The sequence below is a fragment of the Leuresthes tenuis genome, unplaced genomic scaffold, assembly GCF_036924035.1.
Source record: "Leuresthes tenuis unplaced genomic scaffold, fLeuTen1.0.hap1 SCAF_10, whole genome shotgun sequence".
In the NCBI taxonomy this organism is placed as follows: Eukaryota; Metazoa; Chordata; class Actinopteri; order Atheriniformes; family Atherinopsidae; genus Leuresthes; species Leuresthes tenuis.
Window position 1 is genome coordinate 8,191,439 of NW_027325364.1, and position 24,597 is coordinate 8,216,035.

A 24,597-nucleotide genomic window follows, 5' to 3' on the forward strand; every position below is an offset into this window, starting at 1 on the left:
ACGTGCCTTTGCTCGTCTGACTCTTCAGCTGAGTAGGCTCTTTGCCCGATGAAGTGTTTTTATTGACAGACAGCAGTACAGCATAGAGGAGGCAAACAAAATAAACAATTTCAAGGCTCAACTCTCAATATTTGAGATGCATTAAAAACTTGTGCAGTTAAATAAAAAGCACTTCAGACCAGATAAAAACTAATTGCTTGCTGGAGTCATACACTACACACACTTTCTGGAGAGACTGTTGTATAGATCTTTTCATCCAGCTCATCAAGGGGATATTTGACAGAAATGAGAAAGTTCATGAAATTGAATCACAGTGTAACATGATTTGTTTAATCTCTTTCCAGAAAACTTTAAAAAGGTAGATATTTACTAAAAACGGTCAATCATAGACAGTGCTTACATACACAAAGTTTGTAGTATTATGAAATCAATATTTGCTGCTGGCTGTAACCAGCAGATGCCTTATACAAGGAGCCTTCTGCAGCTGGTGGATTCTCTTCTGCAGGCTGACATCTGATAATCCCCTGTGCTACCAGGTCGTTTGTCATCCACAGTACAGGGGACAGGGTTGTGCAGCCTGGGAATCAAGATGTTTTCTCTCTATAACATCCACCATCCTGACAGAAACAACTGGGGAGGTCAGAGGTAAATTGAAAACGTCATGCTCAAGTTGATACACTGTGGCAAAATTTCAAAGTACATCAAATAATGTAAAGAAAAACATTTTCAATGTAGTTTAGTACCTCATAATCACATCTTGTCTAAGTCTATCTCCACGTCCACACATCTTTCTGCCTGTAGGTCTTTAATTTAACACCTAACCTGACTTCCCACAAGTGTCTGACTTCTGACACCTTTTACATTCCATACTTACTCCACAGTCGTCACCTCTCCATCCCATATTCAACTGACCAGGCTTTTCCCCATGTAAACTGTTCCCACTCCTGGCCAGAGATGGAACTGCAGGATACATTTTTGATTAGGCTGGAGATGGATATAAAGGATTCAAGACTGGCAGAACACATTTTTAATGAATTATTGTCATTTTAGATTGACTAGGTCATTACATATGATCGCAGTTTTTCACACTAACCCTAAAACAAGACAATACAACACAAATGAGCAAGCTTAGGTTTGTGATACTTCTTGCTTTTATAGACTCCACAGACATTTTACTTTAAATATGTCATTTTGACTTGTAGATTTGTTTTTGACTGGAATTAAAAGACTTTCTTAGGAAATCACCATGTTTTGCAGGTCAACCAGAGATTCTCTCATTTTTATGTGAATCCACCGGATGTGTTTAGCTGCAGATCAGTTGAACTCCAGCTTGTTTTTGGTATTGACATTCAGTTTAGAGTGCTTAGGGCTGTCTTTATAAAGGTCAGGTTTAGTTGGGTCTGCTTGTAAGCACAAGGAAGCCAGTCATATACCGAATGACACAACAGCAGCCCCTTATTTTCTTATTTTACATAAAACATTGCATACGACATACTTTGTTTTATTTTCTGGTACTTCGACATGATATTTTTATGCATATTCTTCCCCCAGCAACAGACTCATCAGCAGCCTTGATACTTCAGATATTTAAAAACCAACTGCCACAGGCAGAGAAACCAGAATGCTTCCACTCTTCAGCTCCAACTTGTTTCTTTTATAGCTACAAGGTCAAAGCATCACAGATGTGCCTAATCATCATTAGCTAATCAGGAAAACCTGCTGAGATGATGGCAGAAAGAAAAAGAGGAAAACAAAGAAGAGCAGATGACAAAATGAATATCAGCACAGGCCAAATGCAACAGTATTTGTGTAAGATTTGCCAATAAAAACAACCCGTAATGAGAGAACAGTATACGTGAAGAATATACTTAGGAGGTGCCTATAAGACAGACAGCATTTATTTGCTTGTACATTTAATCTTGTGAAATGGGGATTAAGACTTATGAAAGCTGACAGACGCTTTAAAGTGGTATTTATTTTGATAAGAGTCAATTATGTCTCCGCTTTGGTAATCATGATAAAGTAGTGGCAGTGTGAGGTGCTGCTGCATCAGTAGTCGACTGCAACATTATATGTTGTAGCAAATACTAAGAGAAACAAAAAAAAACAAAACATGACAGTTCCTCAACCACAATCACTGAGAAATATTCAAGAGAAAATTATAAGAAATGCATGAAAAATTCAAAGCACTCACTCAAAAATGACTGAATCAGTCCTTAAGATCTAAAACAATGATCCAAAACATTGTCCCCTGGTGATGATATTAGCACTAATTTGACTTATTGTGCTGTTTTACAGGGCATGTGATGTACATTTCTGCCGATGAGGATAAAAAAACCTGCATTTTGCTTAAGAGTCTTTGGGTGGTGTTAGGGCTTCAGAATGGTAATTGTCTTAATTGGCAGCACCTGTGAAGGAGGGGACATGAGGAGTTTGCCACACTTTTTCTACTGTTGTGTACAGAGTTTTAACTTCTGTCACATTTTTATTTCTAAAATGAAAAACATTTAATTTTCTGAATCCTGTGTCTTATGTTGTAGCCCTCAAACTGTGCCGTAACACTAAATCACAAGTAAGTATTGACTGAAAAAAACTAAGGGGAGTATTGATTTACATTCACCTGGTATCCAGAGTTACAACTCAAATGATAAAACTCTTCCTTGCAGGCTGTGTGAATGGGCAGCTATTTGCAAACACCCCTCTGTCATTTTTAATGCGACGTGATGTCAGTGTTCAGCTTGTTCTGCTGCTCCCAAGAGGCAAGAAGATTAACGGATGCTATTCCAAGAGTTGTTCCCATTTTTCCCCCCTTTAGGTTAAGGTGACACAAACACAACTTTAAATCTTCTTGTCAAATGCTTGACATTGGCCTTAATGTGTTCCGCTTTCTAGAGGTGGAAAACCTTCATCATCCATCTTCTGCCGCTTATCTAGATCCAGGCCGCGAGGGCAACAGAACCCAGGCCTCCCTTTCACTGACCACCTCCTTTGGCTCTTCTTGGGGAACGCCAAACAGGCCCACACCACCCCAGAAATGTGTCATGGGTCTATCCCAGGTTTCCCTCTGGCAAAGCATGTTCATAACTCCCCGCCTCGGAGGTGTCCCGCATTAGTGAATGCTTCAAATTTTGAGAGTGGTTTTATTCCTGGTTGCAATTTAGTGCTGAATCAGCCTATAACTATGGGTTAGAACTCACTGCTGTGAGAGATGAAGGTGTTATTCTCAGGCAGAGAGAAACTGTGACAGCTGCATTTAAGCCCACAGAGGGACATCTGTTTGTCTAAACAGTGGCTCTCCCTTATTTAAACGATGTACAGAAATTAACACCATCATTTTGTCAAATGGATGTGGCTCGCCGCACAGGGACTGACAGTTAGGATGTGAATATAATCAGTGTTTAGTCCCACCCTGCAGAGCATCTGGTATCAGAGAATCTATCACGACACATCTTTAATGACGCTGCAGCTCAGCGCTGATCTCTTGCTGTTAGTTATCGTTTTCTCATTATGCTGTTTGAAGTTTAATGCGTCCCAAGTTTCCCACAAAATTTAGATGTTCTAAATGTGTAAAAACAAAATGTTTAATCCAGTTTCAGCGGAGTTGGCAAAAAAAAAAAAAAGAATACAGACACTTAACAATCACAGAAGGATTAAAAGGAGTTTTTATGTAACTTTGTACATGATAACATAGAGTGAGCAAGAAATTTCTTTTCACAACCAACACTTTTAATTCATTTTGGCTCATTTACTCACTCAGTCGATACATTTGATTTCTACTCGTCTATAAATGGTTGGGATGCACAGATATTGGCCTAACATTGATATCCACTGATATTCCCCTTGTTGAATGCAATTGGCCTTTCAGCCAGCAGTTAATAGCCTAACATTTATCTGATGTGTCCTGGTTGTGTCGCTTTGACTTTACCCTGAAAATGACAAGATCTATTCATATTTCATTTTATTGGGGTTTTAAGTACTATGAAAATGCTTTAAGTTTAACTGTTTAACAAGCTAAAGGGTCCTTTTAAATATACTGAATACATCATTTTTAATAAAGGCTTTTTAATGCATTTGTATGTAAGAATTAGCGCTCATTCAAAAACAGATCGATGAAGGCCTAAATACAATTGTTAAATCAGCCATCAACTATTGGTCAAATTATCATCTTTTACATCAAGAATTTGACAATCTTAGCATTATAACTGATGATTTACTAACAATTTTCCTTTTTGTTAATTCAGGATCCAAAGTGATCCTAAAACTGTCCAAAAAAGTATTCAGTTCACAGAGATATAGAGAAAAAGAGAAATGCACTGAAGTCTATCCAATAATGTGATGTAAAAAACTGAATCAGCCGTTAAAGCAGTTTCTTGTGGATCAGTTTATCTCAGTCTCTAAGTTGAATTTTTTGTCAGGCAGCTGTGAAGCTGTACATGAAGCATTACACTCCTAAAGTACAATGGGTCCATGGATCAAAATAAAATTGAGGAGAGCATTATATAATGAGCCTGATGATAAGTCTACTCCTCCATCTTGGTACAGCTCATGCATGAAATTATAATTTCTAATACTTTTAGTTTTCATGATAATGCTTCATTGCTGTACTCATAAGCTAATAAATTATCGTGATCACAATTAAAAGTTCCTTCGGTGACCATATGTATAAACAAACCTACACATATAAAATGGATTTAAATGGTTTCAGTCACCATGAAGATGTTTTCAGCTACTGTAACTGGTTTAACCTCTGCTCAGGTTGCCAGTGTTGGGAATTATGTGAGATCAAATTTAATGTCCCGTCAGTAATGACAGGATTTGTGTCAGGGGAAGTGCGGCTCGGTAGATCAATGATAGTTCGTACACACCAGCGCACACCAATCAGGGGAAATGAGTGAAAACATCTGCAGCTGTGCAGAGACTACAAGTGATTAGACCAGAGCCTTTGGCTCCTGCTGCTTTTCAGGCAGTGCTCACTTCAACTACTCACCTGTGAACACTTCAGCTTGTTAGCACGAACAGCACATCAGTGAAAATTGTGTCCTTATGGATGCTGACAAATGCTGATCAATATTTACTGATTAATTACCAGTTTCCTGATTGGATTTGGTCCTTTTTTCAACTGAGATTTTGCATTAAAATAGTCTCTTTTCATACTAAATATGACGAAATATTTTTTTTAATCTTCCCGTTTGGTTTATCACACAAATTATTACACAGATGCGTGACGAGGTTACGAATCAGCTTGTTTACTAAACACTGGAGAAAAAGGAATTTATTGTGTGTTCTAAAATGCATGTAAATAGGTTAGTTACACCAAAATCCTACAAAGTGAGCCTCTCAAAAGTGGATACACACAGATATTGCTGTCGGGGTTTAACTCACTCAAATGAGCCAAGGTCTTTATTGTAATAACAGTAAAGTGTAAGCGTGTATTAATACAGGCTTATTTGTCTTGAATTGGACTGTACCTTTGAAGTGCCTTGATGCATAATAAACATAAAAAGGAGAACTGAACTGAATTGAATACAGACAAATTCACAATGACGCGCTTATCCACTTTTGTTTTCTGTCTTATGTAGACAGCTAAAATCACCCCATGACTGTCGCTCTGCTCTAATAAAATTCTGATTTTAAACTGCAGAGTCATCAGACAAAAATCTGATGACTCTGCATATGTAACTTAAAGACGTCTGCTCAGAGAACTCTTCTATACTTACAAGTAAAATAATCTCCCACAGAGGACGTTAGAAGCAACAGAGCAGTCTTGAATGCTTTTTTTTCACACGATCCACAGCATTGTGGTGTCAGACATAAACAACTTCTGAGTAGTAGGTCTAACTGTGAACATCTGAATCTGATGTGATATGGGTATCTGCTTGTCGATCACAAGGTAGTCCTGCTCTAAAGCATACCTTGCATTGTAAATGGAGTCATTGTTTACAACTTGAACATCATGTTGTATAATGAATCTTTATTAAAGACCTAGTTCAGTTTCATATAAACAACAAAATAATTCATACATGATAATACGAATAATAACTGGCAAAATGTTCAACACCCCATATTGGTTGGACACTTTAATACGGACATGAGCAACAGTTTCTCCAAGTGTTCAGAGAGTTAAGTTGTGGACTGGTTAAGGACATAATGATATTTGCTGTTTTAGTTAATCCACACATGAATATCCAAATATGATTCTGTATGACCGCAGAATAATATCACAACGTGAAACATGTTTACACAAGTGCATGGCAGGGCAATTTTCGCAGGAGTTGATACAAACTGACTTCACTTTTTAAACACACAAGAGTCGCCCCCTGCTGATCATGAGACAGAATGCAGCTTTTGACACTTGTGCATTGTTGACACTATGCAACGTTTATCCATTTCTGAATTCATTTTATTTGGAAGGCTATTGTCAGTCCAAATTTAAGTTTTTTATGACCTGCAATTCTGTCATTAATACTTCATCATAATGATAACGCTTTCAACTTTACCAACTAGGAAAAGTTATCACGATAAGAGGATAAAGTATGTGGTGTTAAAACCCCTTTTGGTCAAACATATGATTAAAATATGAGCTAGTCCTGAAAAAAAAAACATCAGGTAAAAAAATAAACCCGATAAGAACAACTCACCAAGATAAGCAAGGTAAAGCAAAGCATTTTATTGCAAGTATTAGTCAAAGATACACTTCAAACTGAAGCAAAGCAACACTAAAAAGGCCAACAAACTATAGGCGATGGTTACAAAAGAAAGACATTTAAAACTGAAAGGAATCGAGCTGTTGGTACAACAGAGCCTTTGCAAATTACAGAAAGTGAGACATGGATCATCTTGTGTTGACTTTTCAACATTTACGTCTGTTTGCTGGTGCCTCACTCGGAGGTATCAGAGCCCACGATCTTTAGATTGCTACGATGAAAAAAAGAACAAAAAATAAAGCAAAAACAATTTGAACAGACTACACAATATGTTTCAAATCCTTGGCCGCTGTCAAATATCAATCACCAAAACCATTGTGTACACAAGTTAAACGGCATCAGGAGCCTTAATCTCTTCTGCAATATTTGGTTTGAAATCTGCTGGAATGCAAATGCAAGAGCACATGTTACACACTGGCCATGGGAGTAAACATTACGGTAAACAGTTATTATTTATTAGACCAAAAATCATTTGGTTTAAAGGAGGGCCTATTTGCTTTGGAACAGCCAACACTCAAAAGGTCCATGTCTCTGATCCTCCAATGGGCTGAGGGACAACCAACAGAAAACCAGAAACAAAACAGTTCATTCACAGCACATTTCATCCTTGGGTCATAATACAGGCACAAGTCTCTGTAATCCAGCACACTTGGGAACCTTCCGGTTCTTGTAAGGCCGAGGTCAAACTGAATCTGAAAATACTGTTCTTTGGATTTGCCATGAATCACAAGACAAAGATGACCAAGTTAACACAAACTACGCTAAATGTAGTCCAATTAGCAAATGTATCAGATTCAGAATTTCTATGTTGATATCCGAATTGTCCTGAGGCAGCAGACACTGCTCCACTGGTGAAAACAAATGCCAAGAATGGTTTCCAAATGCTGTTTGACCCAGACCGGGCTTCTGTTCTGACATCAGTACAAATGAGATGGAGCAACTTTCAAAGCTTACGCCTCGTCACCAAGAGTTTGCAAAGTTCTCTACCAATGTTAGTGGTTTAGATGAGAGGTGAGAAGAAATGAGGACACGGGTCGGGGAGTCAGGACAGATCAAGTACATAGGCTTGTTTTCTTGTTAGGCTACCCAACAGAGGCTTTGCAAGGTCACCGATTTTAGACAATTATGTAAGAACGCACTTAAGGCTGAGGCATGTCTTCTCTTGTGGAATGAGACCTGTTTCTGTGGTAAATTATTGTGGCACGAGAAAGATAAAACTTGACAGGTGGCAATTTAAGAGCAAAGAAGCTAAGCCTACGCAAAAGTCCTCAACATAATCCAAAAAAAAACAAAACTATTTGCCTCTTGAACATCTTTCCATCCTTCCCCCACTCCACTCGTCCCGTACTGGCTTCGGGAATTTACATGGCTAACGTACCAATTAGCAGCTTGGGATGAAAAGTCAGACACTCAGGTCAGTGTGGTTCAGAAATGGTTCCCTTCGTCAGAGATGAGCTGCAACATGTGGGGGTTGCCGTTTGGCCCTCACAGGTGGTAAAATCAAAGTTGAAGGTAAAGAATATCAAGAATAGGAGGACGAGAGAGTTGACCTGTAAATATCAGAGCCCGACGCACAACTCTGTATAAAGTCAAATCCACACCCTCCTGTTCAACCTCGCACCCCCTCCATATTGTTGTGCTTGCGTGTCTCGGAGATTAAGGCGTCAACATGAAGGGGGAGGGGCTACTAAAAAAAAAAAAAAGGCCTCTTCCTCCTGGCTCCGCCCCCACCATGCTGCAAAATGATGCGGAGACTCCAGCCGCTTAAACGCACTCTCAATAAATACACCATAAAATATTCCGCATATATTTCATATATATATATTTAAAGAACAACACATTTAAATAGGAAAACAAAACAAAAGTCGGCTCAAGAACAATTTTCCAAAATCGAATAAGTGTTAAGACAAAACAGAATATTTTTACAGTTATACCTATTGACTCTAAAATAGTTACTGTATAAGAATATCGCAATCAGGCATTACTCAAGCATTTATATGTCATAATAAAAGCAATTTGCAGTTTTCTTTCATGTAGTATAACATATGCAGCATACCAAGGTTAAGTGAGGTGCAGTGTTTTTTTGAGATTTCTTGTAATAGAAAGATTTCACCCCCTGGACTGAAAAGGTACCCGCAGAACTACACAGCGTCCTGCTTTCAGTCATCACCAAACCAGCTCAAGACAAGGATACTGCTGGGCACATTTTCCCTCCATCGGGGACAAGACACATGGCAGGGCATTGCACGAAGATGTAAGAATGCCAAGGGCTGCTACTAGGGCTGGGCATCGAGAGAAAAGTCTCAATACTGACACTGCTAATTCAATCTCCATGTGCATTGTTACATCAAAGGACACTTCACTGTGACAGCTTGAAGTATTGTCTGCCGTTTCTTATTTGTCTGCCTGTTCAAACAGACTTGGATCTTATTCATGTCGCTGTCTTCACTGAAGTAGATGCTATTCAAGAAGAAAAGATTGTTTGTCAGTGCAAGCATGTACTATTGTAAAAATAAAGTTCTGGGCTGCTTTTCTTCACTTGCTTCAATGTTTTCAGGGAAGTACACATGAATGAGGTTTAGACACCCAGCCCTAGCTGTAACAAAGTATCGAGCAGCAGCTCCACAGCGTAAACTGCCACCCGAGAGCAGCCCGACTCAACCGAGCCAACAGCAAAGTCACGACAGCATGAGGCACTCTTTTAATGACCGACTGCATTGTTTGGTAACACGCATCCCTTCGACTCCTCGTTCACGCTGAGGTTTGGATCCACTCCTCCTAAACAGGAGGAGGAAGGGGACTGGACGGACAGAGATTGAAACCTCTTGGCTATGTGTCTGAGTGAGAGTGGCAGTCTCTAAAGTGCTGTGCTATGTTTGTCATTCGAGGGCTGGGGTGCGTCCACACCATGCTAGTGTCAGAGATGACCCCCAACCACCCCACGCCCGATCCCCGCAAACCCCCCCAGACCCACATTCCACTGTACCAACACCATTGGTCCAAGACACTAAATGCACTACAAAGCAGGATCTCAACCACAACCATATACTTGGCATAATATTCTACTTCTATGAAGGCTTACTTTATAAATAAAGGAAACATGTTTGCACTGTCGCCTCTAAAAAAACAAACATGCACAGTGAGTGTGTACAACACAGCCATACCTGCATTGCAAACTTGTTTTTGAAGGAGAGATCTTTTTTTCTTCGATTTGACATTTTCGCTTTCAATTTACAGCACCATCAAGAGGAAAGGCACTTTCTGTGGACTGTTTCTCACTCCTCTGCTACCTTCCACCACAAGTAAAGAGCAACCAAAAGCAGCGAAATTAATCGACTACCAAAAATGGAAAACAGCTTTACTTCCATTAGAAATGGAGACGCTGACCTTCTGCAAGTTAATTGGACTTTTTCCTTTTTCTCCCCCCGATCCAGACAATTTGTGGGTAATGACTTTTTATTTAGCCTCCTTAAACTTCAGCCTGTATTATCAGCAAATCTGACAAGTGATCGTAATAGAAACAGGAAGGAAAACAAGAGTTTTCCTCGGCTATGTAACACTAATGCCATTTGGGGAAAAATTGTCCAAACAGAAAGAAGAAAATCATAATCTTGGTGTCCAAACATTCACTTCCACGCGCCCAAAATGGTCTTGTTTTTTTTGTTAGGTCACTCACTACCAGCTAATATTTGCAAAGCAGAGCTGATGACATTTCAAATGTAAGCCAGGCAAACACATCTGCTATGTAAACATGTGTTCAACTGCCCTCAGCGTGTCGTTTACACAACCTGAACATCCATTTCAGACAGCAGAGATATAGTGAGTAAATTACCCCCCCCAATACACTCAAACACACACACACTTCAACTTCCAACATAACCTGCCACATAAAGCTTTCGCTGATCAGTTTAAATTCCTTCCAAAATACACACACATACTTGAATGAATCAGAGAGCCCACTAAATTGTCCTTCAGCTCTAACCTTTCTTATACCTCTTAGGGGGATTGGATGAGATTGTTTGGCCGTGGAATGTAGTCCTCTGGCACAGGGGAGTAAATGTTTGGGAGCAAAAATAAGATTACTGGCTTTGTCACAGCACAGATTTACCGGGAGGCCGGCTCTCTGGATTTGTGTGCTCATGAAGTGGCTCGAATAAGGCGGCCGGTCTGAGGAAAGCAACAGAGGTTGCAATCTGTCGCAAATCCCCAAAAGATTTAGCACAAAGGAATGGAGAATGACTGACCCTCGTTGTGTTACTCTTTGATCACGTGTCTTTGAAATGGATCACATAAACTTTCAAAACCACTTGCCCATTCCTTTCCACTCTGCCCCGCCTTGATAAGGAGAAGGCATCAGCACCAGTTGAGGGAAAAACTGAGAACATTCAAGAGCATGAGCTTAATATAACCACCGACTTTTCTTCTTCTTTTCTCCTACTTGTCTTCACATAAAGATTCTTAATACAAAGGCTTTCAGAGTATGTTGCATTGTCTCAACTATTGAAAAGCCTCTAGCTGTGTGAACGTCTACATAAAAACAAAAATAAGCATTCAGCATCTTGCTTCTTTTTTTTTTTCCAGACACCAAAAGCAAGTGGTGGTTGAAGTCCACATCCTTATCAATAACAGTATGACAGTCCAAACACACATCACTAATTTCAACAACCCCACCACTGTTCACACAGATACTATACGTTATACAGTGACACAGGAACAGTCAATTGCAATAATAAAACTTTGTTATATCTTTTTAACCATTACTTATAATGATACATTTATTACTAAGATTAATAATTAGACTACTTTTTTTTTCTGTTAGCAAAAATAAGTGGTGTGCATTACATAATTTAAAATGTACAAATATACTTTCGATCTGGCTTTTTAAAAAGGCTTTCAGATACTAGTGAAATAATGAAGGCTCGAACCCACTGGCCTCCACAGTGGAAGGCTCGCCTGTGAAAGGCAGTCGAATGCAACAGGACCCCAACATTATGCCTCACTGCACAAGGGAACGTCTGCTGCTGTACCGTTTCAAATCGTTGACGCCGATCTAACCCAAATAAAAACATAAATCTATGCTGATTAAAACCCAGAGTGAATCATCAACCTAGAACTCCCCACACCAGCCACAGCAGAGGCACTCCTGTCCCCCGTCCTTCAATTAGTGAGGTTTACTGTTTGTTTTCTAAACCGCTTCCACCTGCTCATATGGAGTCTCATACATAGAGGCTCAGGTTCAAATTCTTATTCAGACAGAGTAGCACCATGCCTGTGTTCATTCCCGAAACACATGCTTCTTTTAGTGCAGATAACCTTTTTTAAACCATGCGTCCGACAAGCTTCATGTCATCAGCGGAGGAGAGGAGTAATGTGGCGACCGTAGTCGCATCAGTTAGCTGTGCTTCTGCTGCAAATGCCGGTCATCCAATTGACTCCTCAGCTGTGTGTTGAAGCCAGTCCCAACTCTGGGCCAGTTACAAGGGCAGGAATTACACCAAGTCATGCACTTGTGATTTCAACTGAGGACAAAACGTTACTGAAAGGATTTGTGAAAACGAGGAGAACTCCATGCCCATGAATCCGGCCCATAATTCACAAACACACTGTAGCAGCTGGATTAATGTCTGTTTGTATGTTGAGCAAAAGACAGCTTCGAAGCAGACTGCTCCGAAGTAAAGCCAACAGCTAACACTACTATTTGGGCTAAGAGAATAAATATATTGATCCACGGTTGCTTTGAATGAGATGTATAGAAAAGTCAGTCGACGGCTGTTGATCAGAAAAAGAGGCAACAGGTGAAGCTCTCTTGTTTCAACTCTCTGGACTTATTCTATTTGTTGAAATATCTTTTTTGTTCACCACCCCCCCCACCATGAAATGGGATTCCTAAAACAACATGTGCAGCTTTTGTTGATGATACATTTCCACCAGGCACTTAAATACTACCTCCGTATGGCCGTCATCAGGTGAAAAGCTTTGTTATTCTTCTGGAATTAAGAAAATCAGCCTCATTAAGTAACTGACGATCAGGAAATTGTAAATCATTGATCATACTCCAACCACAGGGGCACCAAAAATAATCCTTCAATTCAAGTAAAAACATGAAAATCACCAAAACCGTGGCTGCACCATTTTAATCTAACAGCAAGGGGAAAAACTCAGGAAACATGCTGCTCGTTCGACTCACATCAAAGTGCTTTGGAAGTGGCAAAACCGTTCTCCTTTCGGGGACACTCACTTTCAAACGAAGCACAAAACTCTACGTTTGAGTGATCCAAGTCCCCCAAAATCCTCTTCCCTTCGTTCAACTGATTATTGCACTAAAGGAAACTATCGAAACAATCCATTCATCCACTGTCTAAAATGCACGAGGGAAATGTAAGATAAAGCATTGAGGGAAATGGATGTATGCTGATTGCTGAGATTACAAACAAGAGCTTACACGATTAAGTAATTGGGAAAAAAAAAAAAAAGGTTGACTCACAAAAATGTTTCACATAATGCAGAAGAAACATAACCAGATTAAAACAGTGTTATACTAAAATAAACTCCATACATGGCTGCAGTTCAGCAATTGATATATCAGCCAATATAAACTGCCCCAGTTCAAATGTGACAACTGACTTAAAATAAATCAAAACTCATCTAAAACCTCAACAAGATGTCAACTCCTTGTTTTGACTTTTAGGGGGCATTATACCTCGTTGCCAACAGATGGCAGTGTGCTCAAAAAAATGTGGCTCCATACAAGTAACATGATAATGAAAAATGACAGAAAGAGAGGAAAAAAAGAAAAGAAAAAAAGTGGCAACTGGGAGGACCTGTGGTCCTTAAAACTGTACTCCAAAATAAATCCAACACCTCTTCCTCGTTTCAAAGATTGGGGAGTATCAACAAACTACAGTAGAACTGAAAGAATGTAAAAGTGCTGCGGCTCAAACTGACTTGAGGTACTGGAGATGGCAAAAAGGAGCATAGTAACAGACTTTTAAGAAAAAGACTGTGCCAAATGAGGGGAAAGTAAAAAGAAACAAAAACATTAACACCCACTAGGCCACAAGTTAAGGAGACAACCCACGAAAAACAGATATGAGGAGCACTGAAACAGGGGCCCGATAAGGGTGGAAATCAACTGGTTGGCTGGTTTAATATTGCATAATAGTGCTGAGTTTCTCTCTTGTTTGTTTGTAAAGCAGCGTTTGCATCCTCAGTCCAGTGTGGGGGTGCCTCCTCCCCTCCCTCCTCCCTCCTTCCTCTGCACAGTGTCAGGTCCGGATTGACTAGGCATATGGGGGGGCGGGTGGGACATGCACCTATGAGGACTCCTTGACTGGCAAGCCAGGCGTGCATGGTTGTGTGTGTATGTGTCTATCTGTGTGTGTTAAGGGTGGTAATGGTTGGAGAGGGTTGTTGTTGTTCGCTCAGGCGAAGTACATGGTCCTCAGGGTGTCGTGGTGAATCTGGACAGCTTTGGCCAGCGCCTGGGGGTCTCGACCGTTACTCTGACCAGACACGTGGCTGCCTTCAGCGCTGCGGAAAGGAGGAGAAAGGACCAGCTGTGACGCACCGTCGACAGTAATGACATGCATAACTGAAACGTCTCAGAGCTTTCACATCCAGAGTTAAAAGACTCCCCTCACCTGTCATGTTCTTTGTCCACCAGATGGTAGCGTGCGCGGAAGGCCACCAGGTGGGCGTAGTAGGCTGGCGCAGGGATGGAGACTGAGCGGGTACAGCGCACGTAGGTGTGGCACAACTGGTAGGTGAGCAGCTGGAACTCGTCCGCGGTGAAACAATTGTCATCCCACAGTACATGGTAGTGGGAGGGGCGACTGGTGCCCTGAGAGTCAAAGATGAAGGTACATTTGTATTATACTGGCTTTTTATTGAGGTCGACAGGAAGTTGCTGTAAAAAACAATAAAAAAAAAATAACCCAAACCTTAGTGCATCAGATAACTACGCTGAGATTAAATTCTATTTCATATATATTTTTTTTTAAATCAACATGAATATACCATAAGGATGTACAACAGCAAGTACAAACAGCATAATTGTGATTAAAGAGTTAAAGACACAATCTCTGTGGGTGTGTTGTTGCACAATGCTGTTGGCCCAGCTCTAATCCTTTCTAATCTGTTAAAGGAAGGGGGATTTAAAAATGATGAATATTCGAAAATGTTCCTTTGTTCTTTTTAATACAACTGAATGGCATACGCTACAGATATTCAGAGCTGAAACTCGGCATGAAGGATTTTTTTTAAGCAGCCTGTAACAAAAACCTTGAACCTTTCACTCAATCCAGTTTGAAATATTTAGACAAAATGAACAATAAAAAACATAATGAGCGGTATTTTGTTGTCGTCATTTATATCTGCTCAGAGCAATGCACAGCACTGCAACGGCCTAAAGCTGTCAGGTAAGATTCTAGTGGGGGAAGAGGAAACAAGAGGTTGCTCTGACCTGTATTCCAGCGTGACTGCAGAGGTAAAAATCGAACTCGTAGGGATGCGTGATGTCCGTATCCACAGTAGTGCCAGCAGGAATGTTTCCACTACGTCCAACCTGGTGAAGCAAAGTTTAAGGTCAGTTATTTCCACAAAAATGGCTTTTTTTTTCCATATCAAAAAAAAAAAAAAAAGAAGCTAATGGAGCAACCCAGGCAGAAGTTCACTCGCTGCGTCCAAAAACAACCAATTAAAAGCCTAATGCCCTTGAGAGCTTAATGCTGTATGAGGGAGCCTGTGTGGAAAATAAGGTTGTTACTGGCTTGGTCCTATTCAGGAGGCCTTGAGAGCCACTCCAGAGCAATTGGTTTGTGTTGGGTCCTAATGCTTTAATCGAATGTAATTATCCTGGTTATGAGGGTGAATAGTCCCATCGACTACGAGAGGTAACTAAAGAAGCCCATTTTCAGTACTTACTGTTCTAATAAAGAGAATGATCAGGAATTACTGCTTCACAGTTTTACACAGAGGATTACAGCGACCAGTGAGGTTGAAGTCATCTCAGTTCACACATGCTACACATTTTCTTTTTTATGAATCCCTTCATGCCTTAAAGGTAAATCCACACCTTTGCATCACCAAACTAATCAAATTACCCCTGATTGTTAAACAACTAGAATTATTTTTGCGATAAATATTGATCCTAATTTTTAAAAAAGCTACAGCCTGACTTGGCTCTCATCCCTTTGTGCACCCAAGTCCGCCCAACTCTGTGATCCTTATGTGAAAATGTTCAAGACTGAGTTTCAGCTACAATTTCTGAAGCAAAAAATATGTTATTTATTGTTTATTGGGAATTACGCTGTATTAAAAATACTTTTACACAACTGTTGCTGCAGAGCACCTCGCTCCTCTATCTGAGTCTTGTTCAGTGCACATAGACACGAGTGATGTGAACTCCAACTGCATTATTTGGGTATTTTAGTCCAGCTTTGAGAAGCTAGATTTTGTACAGTTTCAGTCAGACTAATGTTTACACGCATTTGAAAAGTCCAGTTTTGCTCGACTGACACAATAATTAGTTTTTTTTTTTTTTTTTAATCATCATTTAATGGTGCTTACTGTGAAATTGGCCTTTGACCTTTTGGAGTTGAACACATCACTTCTTTCTGCCTAACGTTTGCAGAACATGTCATAAATAGTTCAAATTCTTGAGTTAAAAGCTAATCTGTTGACAAAAACAAGACCCCAATTTATCCGTGGTTATCTCCCTCTGCTTCACTTCAACTTTTCAAAAGTTTGTCAATCCATTTCATTTTTTCTCATTTTGTCATCCATTTATTTTGATAACATATATCTAACAGTAATTTCTACAGCAACAAAAACTCTCTCTTTGGGGAATCAATGAAATGTTATCATTTTGAATTTAACTGAACTCGTGGGGTACCAGCTGACGTTGGCGCTTGGTGGGGACTTACTCTCTCATTGCGGTCGGCACAGAAGAGGCGTGTATGGTGGCGTTTTTGCACAACGATGTAGGTGATGCCCGGCTGGTACTCCTTCTCCAGGCTGATACAGGCCTCACGGATGGCCAGCAGCTCATAATACAGCACCTAAAGAGAAGGAGGAGGAAGAGAAACTCTGCATGAAGAATTTATTTAAAAAAAAACAAAAAAAAAACAACTGAGGTAAACTCTTTACCCTACATTACAAGTTACAAGAAAACAGAAGATTTAAGAAACTTCTGAGGGGTAAAGGTTACAAATCTGTGATTATTTCAGGTTAAATTCAACCCCTAAGAGAAACTAAAACCATGTTTTTAGTAAAAGAAGGAAAAATGAGGGAGCAGACCTGTCTGAACTGGCCTTCTGAAACTCCGTCCCTGTAGAAAATGATCCTGGTGGGCTTGTAGCGAGTTGACTTGTAGAACTGGATGAGCAGTTCCCGCACCATAGACGCCAGATCCTGGATGACCTCCTGCCTGGGTCTCTGGACACGCACAGTAGCACAGTACCTGCTGGGGTGGGCGTCCATGCTGCCAACCACCTGAAAAAGATAAGTGAGGGACAGGAGTGTAAGTGTAGGGGGATGATGGTGAATTAAAAAGGCGAAAGAAAAAAATGAAGCATGAAATATCTCAATGACTTGTTTAAAAAGAGAAGAAACTGACTGCTGCAATTGAAGGTTTCTTCCCATCTCCAGCTGGCGGATGAGTAACATCTGCCCCTAAGAAGATAACTGGCTGCTGAAACACTGATGGCCTGTGAATCAACAGACAGTAAAGGCATGAATGAAAAGGAGCTTTGTCATGCACACAGTGTCCGTAATGATTTCAAACCAGTTTTATTAAAACACTGCCTTATTCAATGAGAGAAAAATGTGTGGCTCACCGTTGGTGAGGCACCAAGATGTTGTTTATGCCTCCCAGCTTCACATTGATCTTGAGGCAGAGGTTGGAGAGAGTCTGAGGCGACGTCTTCACCACATTCTTCACCTGAACACACTGGGTTGCCATGCCCAAAAGGGTGTCTCCCACACGCTTCACTTCCGCTATGAGTGGTGCGAGTACAAAACAAACTGCGGTTCAGACTTTTTAATGGTGACATGCTCAAAATAGGAGGCTAGGAAAGAAGAACACCATTCATGTCCTGATCAGCAGTCTAATTAAATGTTTCAGATCTGACTGTCAAACAATTCAAATGTTTTAGACTTTGTCAGAGAAAAACAAGACAGCATGTAACATGAACAAAGAGAACGATGGAATACTTGGGAGAACTACAACAGAGACACAGCTTGAAAACTAATGAGATGAGTAAAAAGATGATTTTGCACGCAGCTTTAGAAGCACATCTCTGCAAGAGGTAAACAAGAATGAATTCTTTTAACAGCTCTCTAACCATAGACTGGAGTCTTGCCCGGCAGGATGACAATGATGAGCTGCAGTCCAGCGTAGGTGTTCTTCAGGTGTCTGAACATAGGCTCCACGCTGTCCGCTCCCTGGGCGTATTTACAGAAACATGGCTGGCCTTGGATGGGCATCCCAGCGTCCTTCGAGATTTTACGCAGCTGGTCAGTGAAACCCCTATACAACAGATGAAAGAAAGCAAGCGGAAAATGATTGCTGAACAACATCTGCGCTCAGAAAGTCATAAAAATGGTCTCTAAGCAGCATGAATAGTGTGCAACAGGCTGATTAGCTTATGCCAACGCCTATATTCATCTCTACTCTAATTGTTTATTACATTGCAGATTGGATTTCATTCTGACACCATGTCTCAAATCTGTATTTTGGAGGGTTTAGGGTTTAGAAATCCTGCTGGAATGCTTGTAATTCCAGCTTGAAAGACTGGGTTGCATGCCAAAATCATTTTCATTTTAAACCTCCAATGAAAGTGATTATTTTGTCTAACTGATTATTATTCGTTCATCAACCCACTCTATCCTTCTGGCATTAACATGTAATCAACCCATTAACCGATACAAACACTGTGTTCATCTGCAACGCATCACTGTTTTCAGTCATCACATTAACAAAAGGAACTCACTTGAGAATTTCTTCCCGACACTGCCTCTGTGTGGCGAAGCAGGCAATGGCCCACATCTTGATCTCCACCCCAGTGTGGAACTGCTTTCCCCTCATGTCCCACACCCCGTGGCTTGGCGTGGCTACGGTGCGGTTCTGAAACAACATCTCTATCTCAACACGAGTCCTTAAAATGATGATGGCCAACACTCACGTTCATACAGACTCACACTTTAACAGGCACAACAAGAAAAGCACACACAATTTCATACACAAGTAAACACACACACACACACACACCAAATGCACTCTACATCCACATCACTTCTGTACACAAAGTTCACACGAAGACATAAACCCAAACAAAAAAGCATGCACATTTAAAGAGATTTCACTGCAGAGACCATCTGAAATTCTAATGTCATGTAACCCTAACTGTGCACATCTAGTATGATGCAAGATGTTCTGCAGTCTATCGTAAGTAAGATGCAATTTAGTGTGCGTCTGTGTGTGTGTGTGTGTGTGTGTGTGTGTGTGTATCATATGTAGTAGTTTGTGTATAATTGTGCCAAAGTTTTAGGTAATACAAATGTATGATACATAGTATGTCTCTTCAAAGGAAATTAATATGTTAATTGAAATTGTAGTTCAGTCTTAATAAGCCACTTCTGCAACTTTCAGAAACTTGTTGATTGCTGCCCAATCATAGTTTGAGTATTCTATTGTATTCAAAACAATTCTTCTGGATAGAAAGCTTTCGTGCTCAGGTCGCTGACTTTTAAATAGAATTTGGAAACAAAGGCTGCACTACTAAGACTCAACTACAAAAGCCAAACAAAATAAAAAAATGTATTAAGACACCATGAAGTACAAACAGAGGCCAGAGTTAGGTCCCCCCACAGAGACGGCGGTATAAAGTGTGCCGCAGGGGAGAGCGTGTCAGACAAACAGAGAGAATGGGCGTGATTTAAAAAAAGGGTACCATAAAGTGCTCTGTGCTCACCCTGCCGCCGTACTGCAGCATGGGGGCGGGTAGCACTCGCCCCGTCACGTGGGCCATCTCGTCGCGCACTTTGAACTGGAATTCTTGCACGAAAGGATCTGCTTCATAGTTGGCACTGCGCACCTGTGAGGCAAGAGAGGTGGGAAAATTAGGCACGAGGTCAGGCTAAAGTCATAAATCCCAGCATCCCAGCATTCCTTATGCCTGTTTGCTTACTAGCATTTCATTTAGTTTGAAGGGAATAGTCTTGTTTGGACAACACTACAACTCTCATTTCTGCTCATTAATAATACAGTTAAATGCAGCAGCTGGTTAGGTTAGCACTCTGGAAACACAACTGGAAACAGAGGGCAACAGCTGGCTTGTCTAAAGGTAACAAAATCTGACAACCAGAGCCTCTAATTATAGTTTAACAGGTTAAACATCATCTGTTAATTAAAAAAATAAATAAATAAATGGCAATGTGTTAAATGTGTCTCACAATAAGGCAAGCTGGTACAAATAGAGTATGGTCGTATACTACAACAACTAAGACAAACTGGCATCATCCCATTCTGGGGGAGACTTTATCATTCTTTGGTTGTTGTTAACCAGGTTACTGGTTTGTAACATTTTTTATTGTTTCAGATTTTGTATGATGGGGTCAATAAAGGTGGGATAGTCAATTACAGACTTGCTACAAAATGCCAGGTGTCAGCACTCAATGTCAGCCTCGCTGCCATGACATCAAGATACATTTCAGAATTCACACTGTACTTATGACAGACATCTTATCAGCTTGTTTTCCACCCACTTCGTCCTGCCGGTGGTGCATGAAAACACCAGCATAGTGATGTTACAATGATTTATTGTACACACCCAACCAATTTGCTTCTTAGTGATAAGATGGGGAGTTTAATGAGGTAACAACAGGTATGAAATGTGTATTTCTAATCTGATGGTAGCCAGAGGCAGTCGGTATACGCTTTTTCAATCTCTGTAAAAACAAGATGGTGCAGACACTGAGGCAGATTCACATTAAAGCCATTACGACTGTGGCATTTTGTTGACCCTGTGCAGGTCTGCACTGTAATTGCCAAATGTGATGGAGAAGCACAGATACATGCCTCTGTTAATAATAGAAAATGAGACAGAGGGAGAGGTGAGGTGATTATAAAACCAGTAATTTGACATAACGATGAGCAGCAGAGCAAAGATTTGACATCATGGACTTTACACATGAGTCTTACCTGCTGCAGTTCGATTATACTACATAGTGAATTGTTTTATCTTCTACATTTAACATGCAGTACACAAAGTTTCTGAGCACAGGGACTTGATTGTACTCGATTTTGCATTCAATGGACATATTTGGAGTTGTTCTCACCCACTTTTTTCAACTTATAACATTTGGTATCTGGATTTTAGATGTTACGCCACATTAGAGACATTTAAAAAAAAAGAAAAAAAGAGGGACAATAATTAAGTGTGCAGACACTATTGTTTTTTGTTTTCTCTAACCGACTATATAAGAAAGATTTTAGAATTCATAACACAGGACAAATTCTGGAGGAATCTTACTAAACAGTTAAATATGCAAGCCAAGAAATATAAAGCACCTTAAATAATATAATACAACCTTAAATCATGGTCTGCTAATACGGCAATAATATTGCTCAACTATCAGTATGAAAACAAAGCCCATTAACAATTCCCATTTACTGTCATGTCAGTGTTTAAACAGCATCCATCCCAGTGTTTGGAGGCCATGATTACGAACTCACCAGCCTGCTGATCTCCTCCTGTCTGTCGGGTGCAGAACGAGCTGTGGCTTTAATCATTGTGGAGGTCTGATTATCTGTCAGCTTCTTAATGCACCGTTGACCAGCTACAATGTTACAAACCTGCAAAGAAAAAAGGTTTTTACCCATTTTTCTCATTTAGCCAGTAAAGGATTTTCTGCACACTCCTGAGGGGGTTTTCCCACAGGTAATCCTAAATGATTACACTGCGGCTGGCCTGATGAAATGGTTCATCACAGATGTCTTTACAGTGTGTTATAGCAGCTTGTTTTTTTCCTCACCTCTAGGGGCAGGTAGGTGTGCTTTTGCTCCTGGCCCACTTGTAGACAGGGCAAATGAGGGTATTTTAGCTGCAGGTTGTACTTCTCCCTGAAGTACTGGGCTACAGTGCGTTCTACAGTCTGACCATTCTCCAACTGCAGAGGGAACCTGCAAAGGAAAAAAAATGTCTTTATTTCAATTTGTTCCATAAAAATAATGTAGAAAACAGCCAATTAAAGGTCAGTGGTGACACAAGCTGTGTTTTCTTTCAATGAAAAGCCATTGAATGGTTTTAATGTCCCCTTTCAAACACAGACAAGCCTCACTGACTTTATACAACGCACCCTCATCCTCTCTATGCTTAAAGCTACATTAGTCTGAAATAAATATCAGTTTCAGTCTTTGATTGAATGTCTTGCAATGACCAGAGGAAGGGAATGAGAGTGAACAGTGGGTGTTTAAAGGAGAGATCCAGTCATGTTTTTAAGCTTAGGAGAAGTCAGTTTGATTGGTTCAACTTTGCAAAGTGGACAAGAATCTTCTCTTGATTACTAAACTCATGAATATAAACTACTCAAATCTAATTCTACTCCAACACACAAAGGAGAAGCAGCCAAATGCCACTTCAGTAACAGATGACTAATGCTGGCCGCATGGTTGTCTGATGAATCAGCCATTATGTGGTGTGTTTGGTGAACTGGTGGTTGCATCCTCTTTGGTGAGTGTTCGCTGCTCCCCCTCCCTCCCTCCCTCCCTCTCATCCACACACTCAGCCAGGAGTCTCCTGTTCTCTCACACGCCCAGAGGCTGACTCACGTTTGATGGCTGGCAGGCCGACGGGTCACATTGCAAACACGGTACTTCCTCCGCATGGTCCCACAGTGCGTCACCTCCACCTTTAAACCTGAAAGATGTATTTGAAAGCGTTGTAGTAACATGAACAATGTGACACGGGCTCAAATTGGTCTGCTCAAGCTGTCACTCCGAAAACACACTTTAATAAATCCAAGTCGGTCCCCATTTTTCACAAGCAGGCACACGTTAAATCCCCTGCTTCACCTTTGATTTCTTTGGTGAATTTGACCCGGTGAGAGTCTGTGAGAGGGCGAGGCTGCTCGTCTATGTTGTGGATATCCAGCACTTCACACATAAACTGGATAACTGGCTGGGCTTTGTAGAAGGCTGTGGCAGAGACTGTAAAATAAAGCATGACCAAGAGTCATTTAGGACAACAAAAACAAGCATATGCTGTCACAGAGCAGTACAAAAGTCTTCCACCTGCCTGAAAAGACATGCAACACTGGAATGCAGTCAAAATGTGTGAGATTGTTTGGAATTATAGTTACAGACCGTTATTAGAACTCCACCAACATCATTTTCTATGGCCATATGTTATCTTACACACAGTTTTCCCACACAGTCAGGTTCCATAAGTATTTTCATTTTAGTAATCAATGGCCTTCTACAGGATAAGTGCGAGCATTTTTCTAGAAAAGGAAGAAACATATCAAGAAAATACATTTGGAGTCTGAGAGTGTGACACTTTACAGTCTTTTCTGATCCAAATCCAGTAATAAGCACCTCACTAGAATTCCTGATGAGCTATACTTTTTCTTTACATCCAATTTTGCACAACAAATTGGCATGTAGCTTCAAACCTTGATGCATGGACACCAGATAAGATGCAACTCAGGGACAGAATATAGTCTTGAATTATGCTTTTACAGGAATATCATAAGTTCAAATAATCAGCCCACACTAACGCACTAAATGGATGTAGAAGAAACACTTAACACACGAAGAGCAATTCATGCAGAGTAGAGATTTTCCTGATTTTGTTCAAACAAAAAAAGAGGAGCACAGACACATTCAAATGTTAAGTGACATGCACAAGATGTTCAAATTTAAGGGACAAAGAAGCGGCAGTAAAATAAAAATCCATTTCAACGCAAATCCAAAAATAGAAATGAGGAGAATGAATAGTTGAGATTGAGGAAGTTCAATAGATGCTGTGAAGTTTCAAAAATAAATAAATAAAACTTTTTAAAAAGGCTCTCTGCCTTTATGAAAGAGTTGCAAATACACATCTGTGTGTGATGCAAAACCAGAAGGCAGATGATGCACTGCACACACAGAACCCTGCATTTGCACCAGGATCAATCTTTCACATCAGACAGGAGGTGACATCCCAGATCCTGTGACTACATTTTCATTCCTTGTCCTTTTTCTGAAATTATTGTATGAGCTTTTCATTTACCACGATACAGAGAGTGGCAAGAAGGGTTTGTGAGAATGAGTTTTAAAAAGTCTTATTGGATGTCTTTGCCAGGATACAGTGGCGTACTGAGTGCTTTGCCAGCAGTTGTACTGGTTGGTGGAAAAAAAAAAAACAACTCAGTAGCCAACTGATTTACAAAGAGCGGGAAAATAAGACAAAGAGAATTGGGGAGTAGAGATGTGAAGACTCAAAAACAGACGGAGGCTTCAAGCCCTTTGAGTAACACAAAAGCTGTGTCAAGAAAAGGCCCCACTCTCCTGACCCCGGCAACACCCACTGGTCTCGACCATCCAGGCAACAGTACACACACACACACACACACACACACACACACACACCTACATGCTAACCCCCGTCTCCACAGCAACAGTTCCCATCCAGCAAAGAACCCACCTTCCTCCATGTTACTTAGACATTTTCTCTCACACATTTGCTTTCTCTTGTGCAGCAGTAGAGACTTTTAACAGCCTCCTGCAGCGTCAATGCAGCGAAACACACTCTCACCATCCGCTCATTCATTTTCTAAAAGTTGATGCAGCTATTATCAAATAAAGGCTTGAGCTTCGTGTAAATTACAGAGTAGATCTCAAGCCGTTCCATCC

The 24,597-nt window shown here is 40.5% G+C and overlaps 1 protein-coding gene across 2 annotated transcripts in view; it reads right to left on the reverse strand.

Annotated features, from left to right (window-relative positions):
- Positions 1 to 6,652: 6,652 nt before the first annotated feature.
- Positions 6,653 to 24,597, reverse strand: part of ago3a (argonaute RISC catalytic component 3a) — a 32,468-nt gene continuing 14,523 nt past the window's right edge. The window contains exons 6-19 of one of the 2 annotated variants that reach the window (XM_072393807.1): positions 22,777 to 22,911; positions 22,534 to 22,621; positions 21,738 to 21,885; positions 21,439 to 21,558; positions 19,676 to 19,798; positions 18,695 to 18,828; positions 18,047 to 18,231; positions 17,540 to 17,699; positions 17,320 to 17,410; positions 17,001 to 17,195; positions 16,628 to 16,762; positions 15,166 to 15,267; positions 14,345 to 14,544; positions 6,653 to 14,234 (exon numbers count right to left, since the gene is read on the reverse strand). In XM_072393807.1, the coding sequence (XP_072249908.1) occupies positions 14,126 to 14,234; positions 14,345 to 14,544; positions 15,166 to 15,267; positions 16,628 to 16,762; positions 17,001 to 17,195; positions 17,320 to 17,410; positions 17,540 to 17,699; positions 18,047 to 18,231; positions 18,695 to 18,828; positions 19,676 to 19,798; positions 21,439 to 21,558; positions 21,738 to 21,885; positions 22,534 to 22,621; positions 22,777 to 22,911 (1,925 nt within the window). In that variant the 3' untranslated portion in view covers positions 6,653 to 14,125. Of the gene's footprint in view, positions 14,235 to 14,344; positions 14,545 to 15,165; positions 15,268 to 16,627; positions 16,763 to 17,000; positions 17,196 to 17,319; positions 17,411 to 17,539; positions 17,700 to 18,046; positions 18,232 to 18,694; positions 18,829 to 19,654; positions 19,799 to 21,438; positions 21,559 to 21,737; positions 21,886 to 22,533; positions 22,622 to 22,776; positions 22,912 to 24,597 lie in introns of both variants that reach the window. The other variant, XM_072393806.1, reaches the window with a different exon arrangement.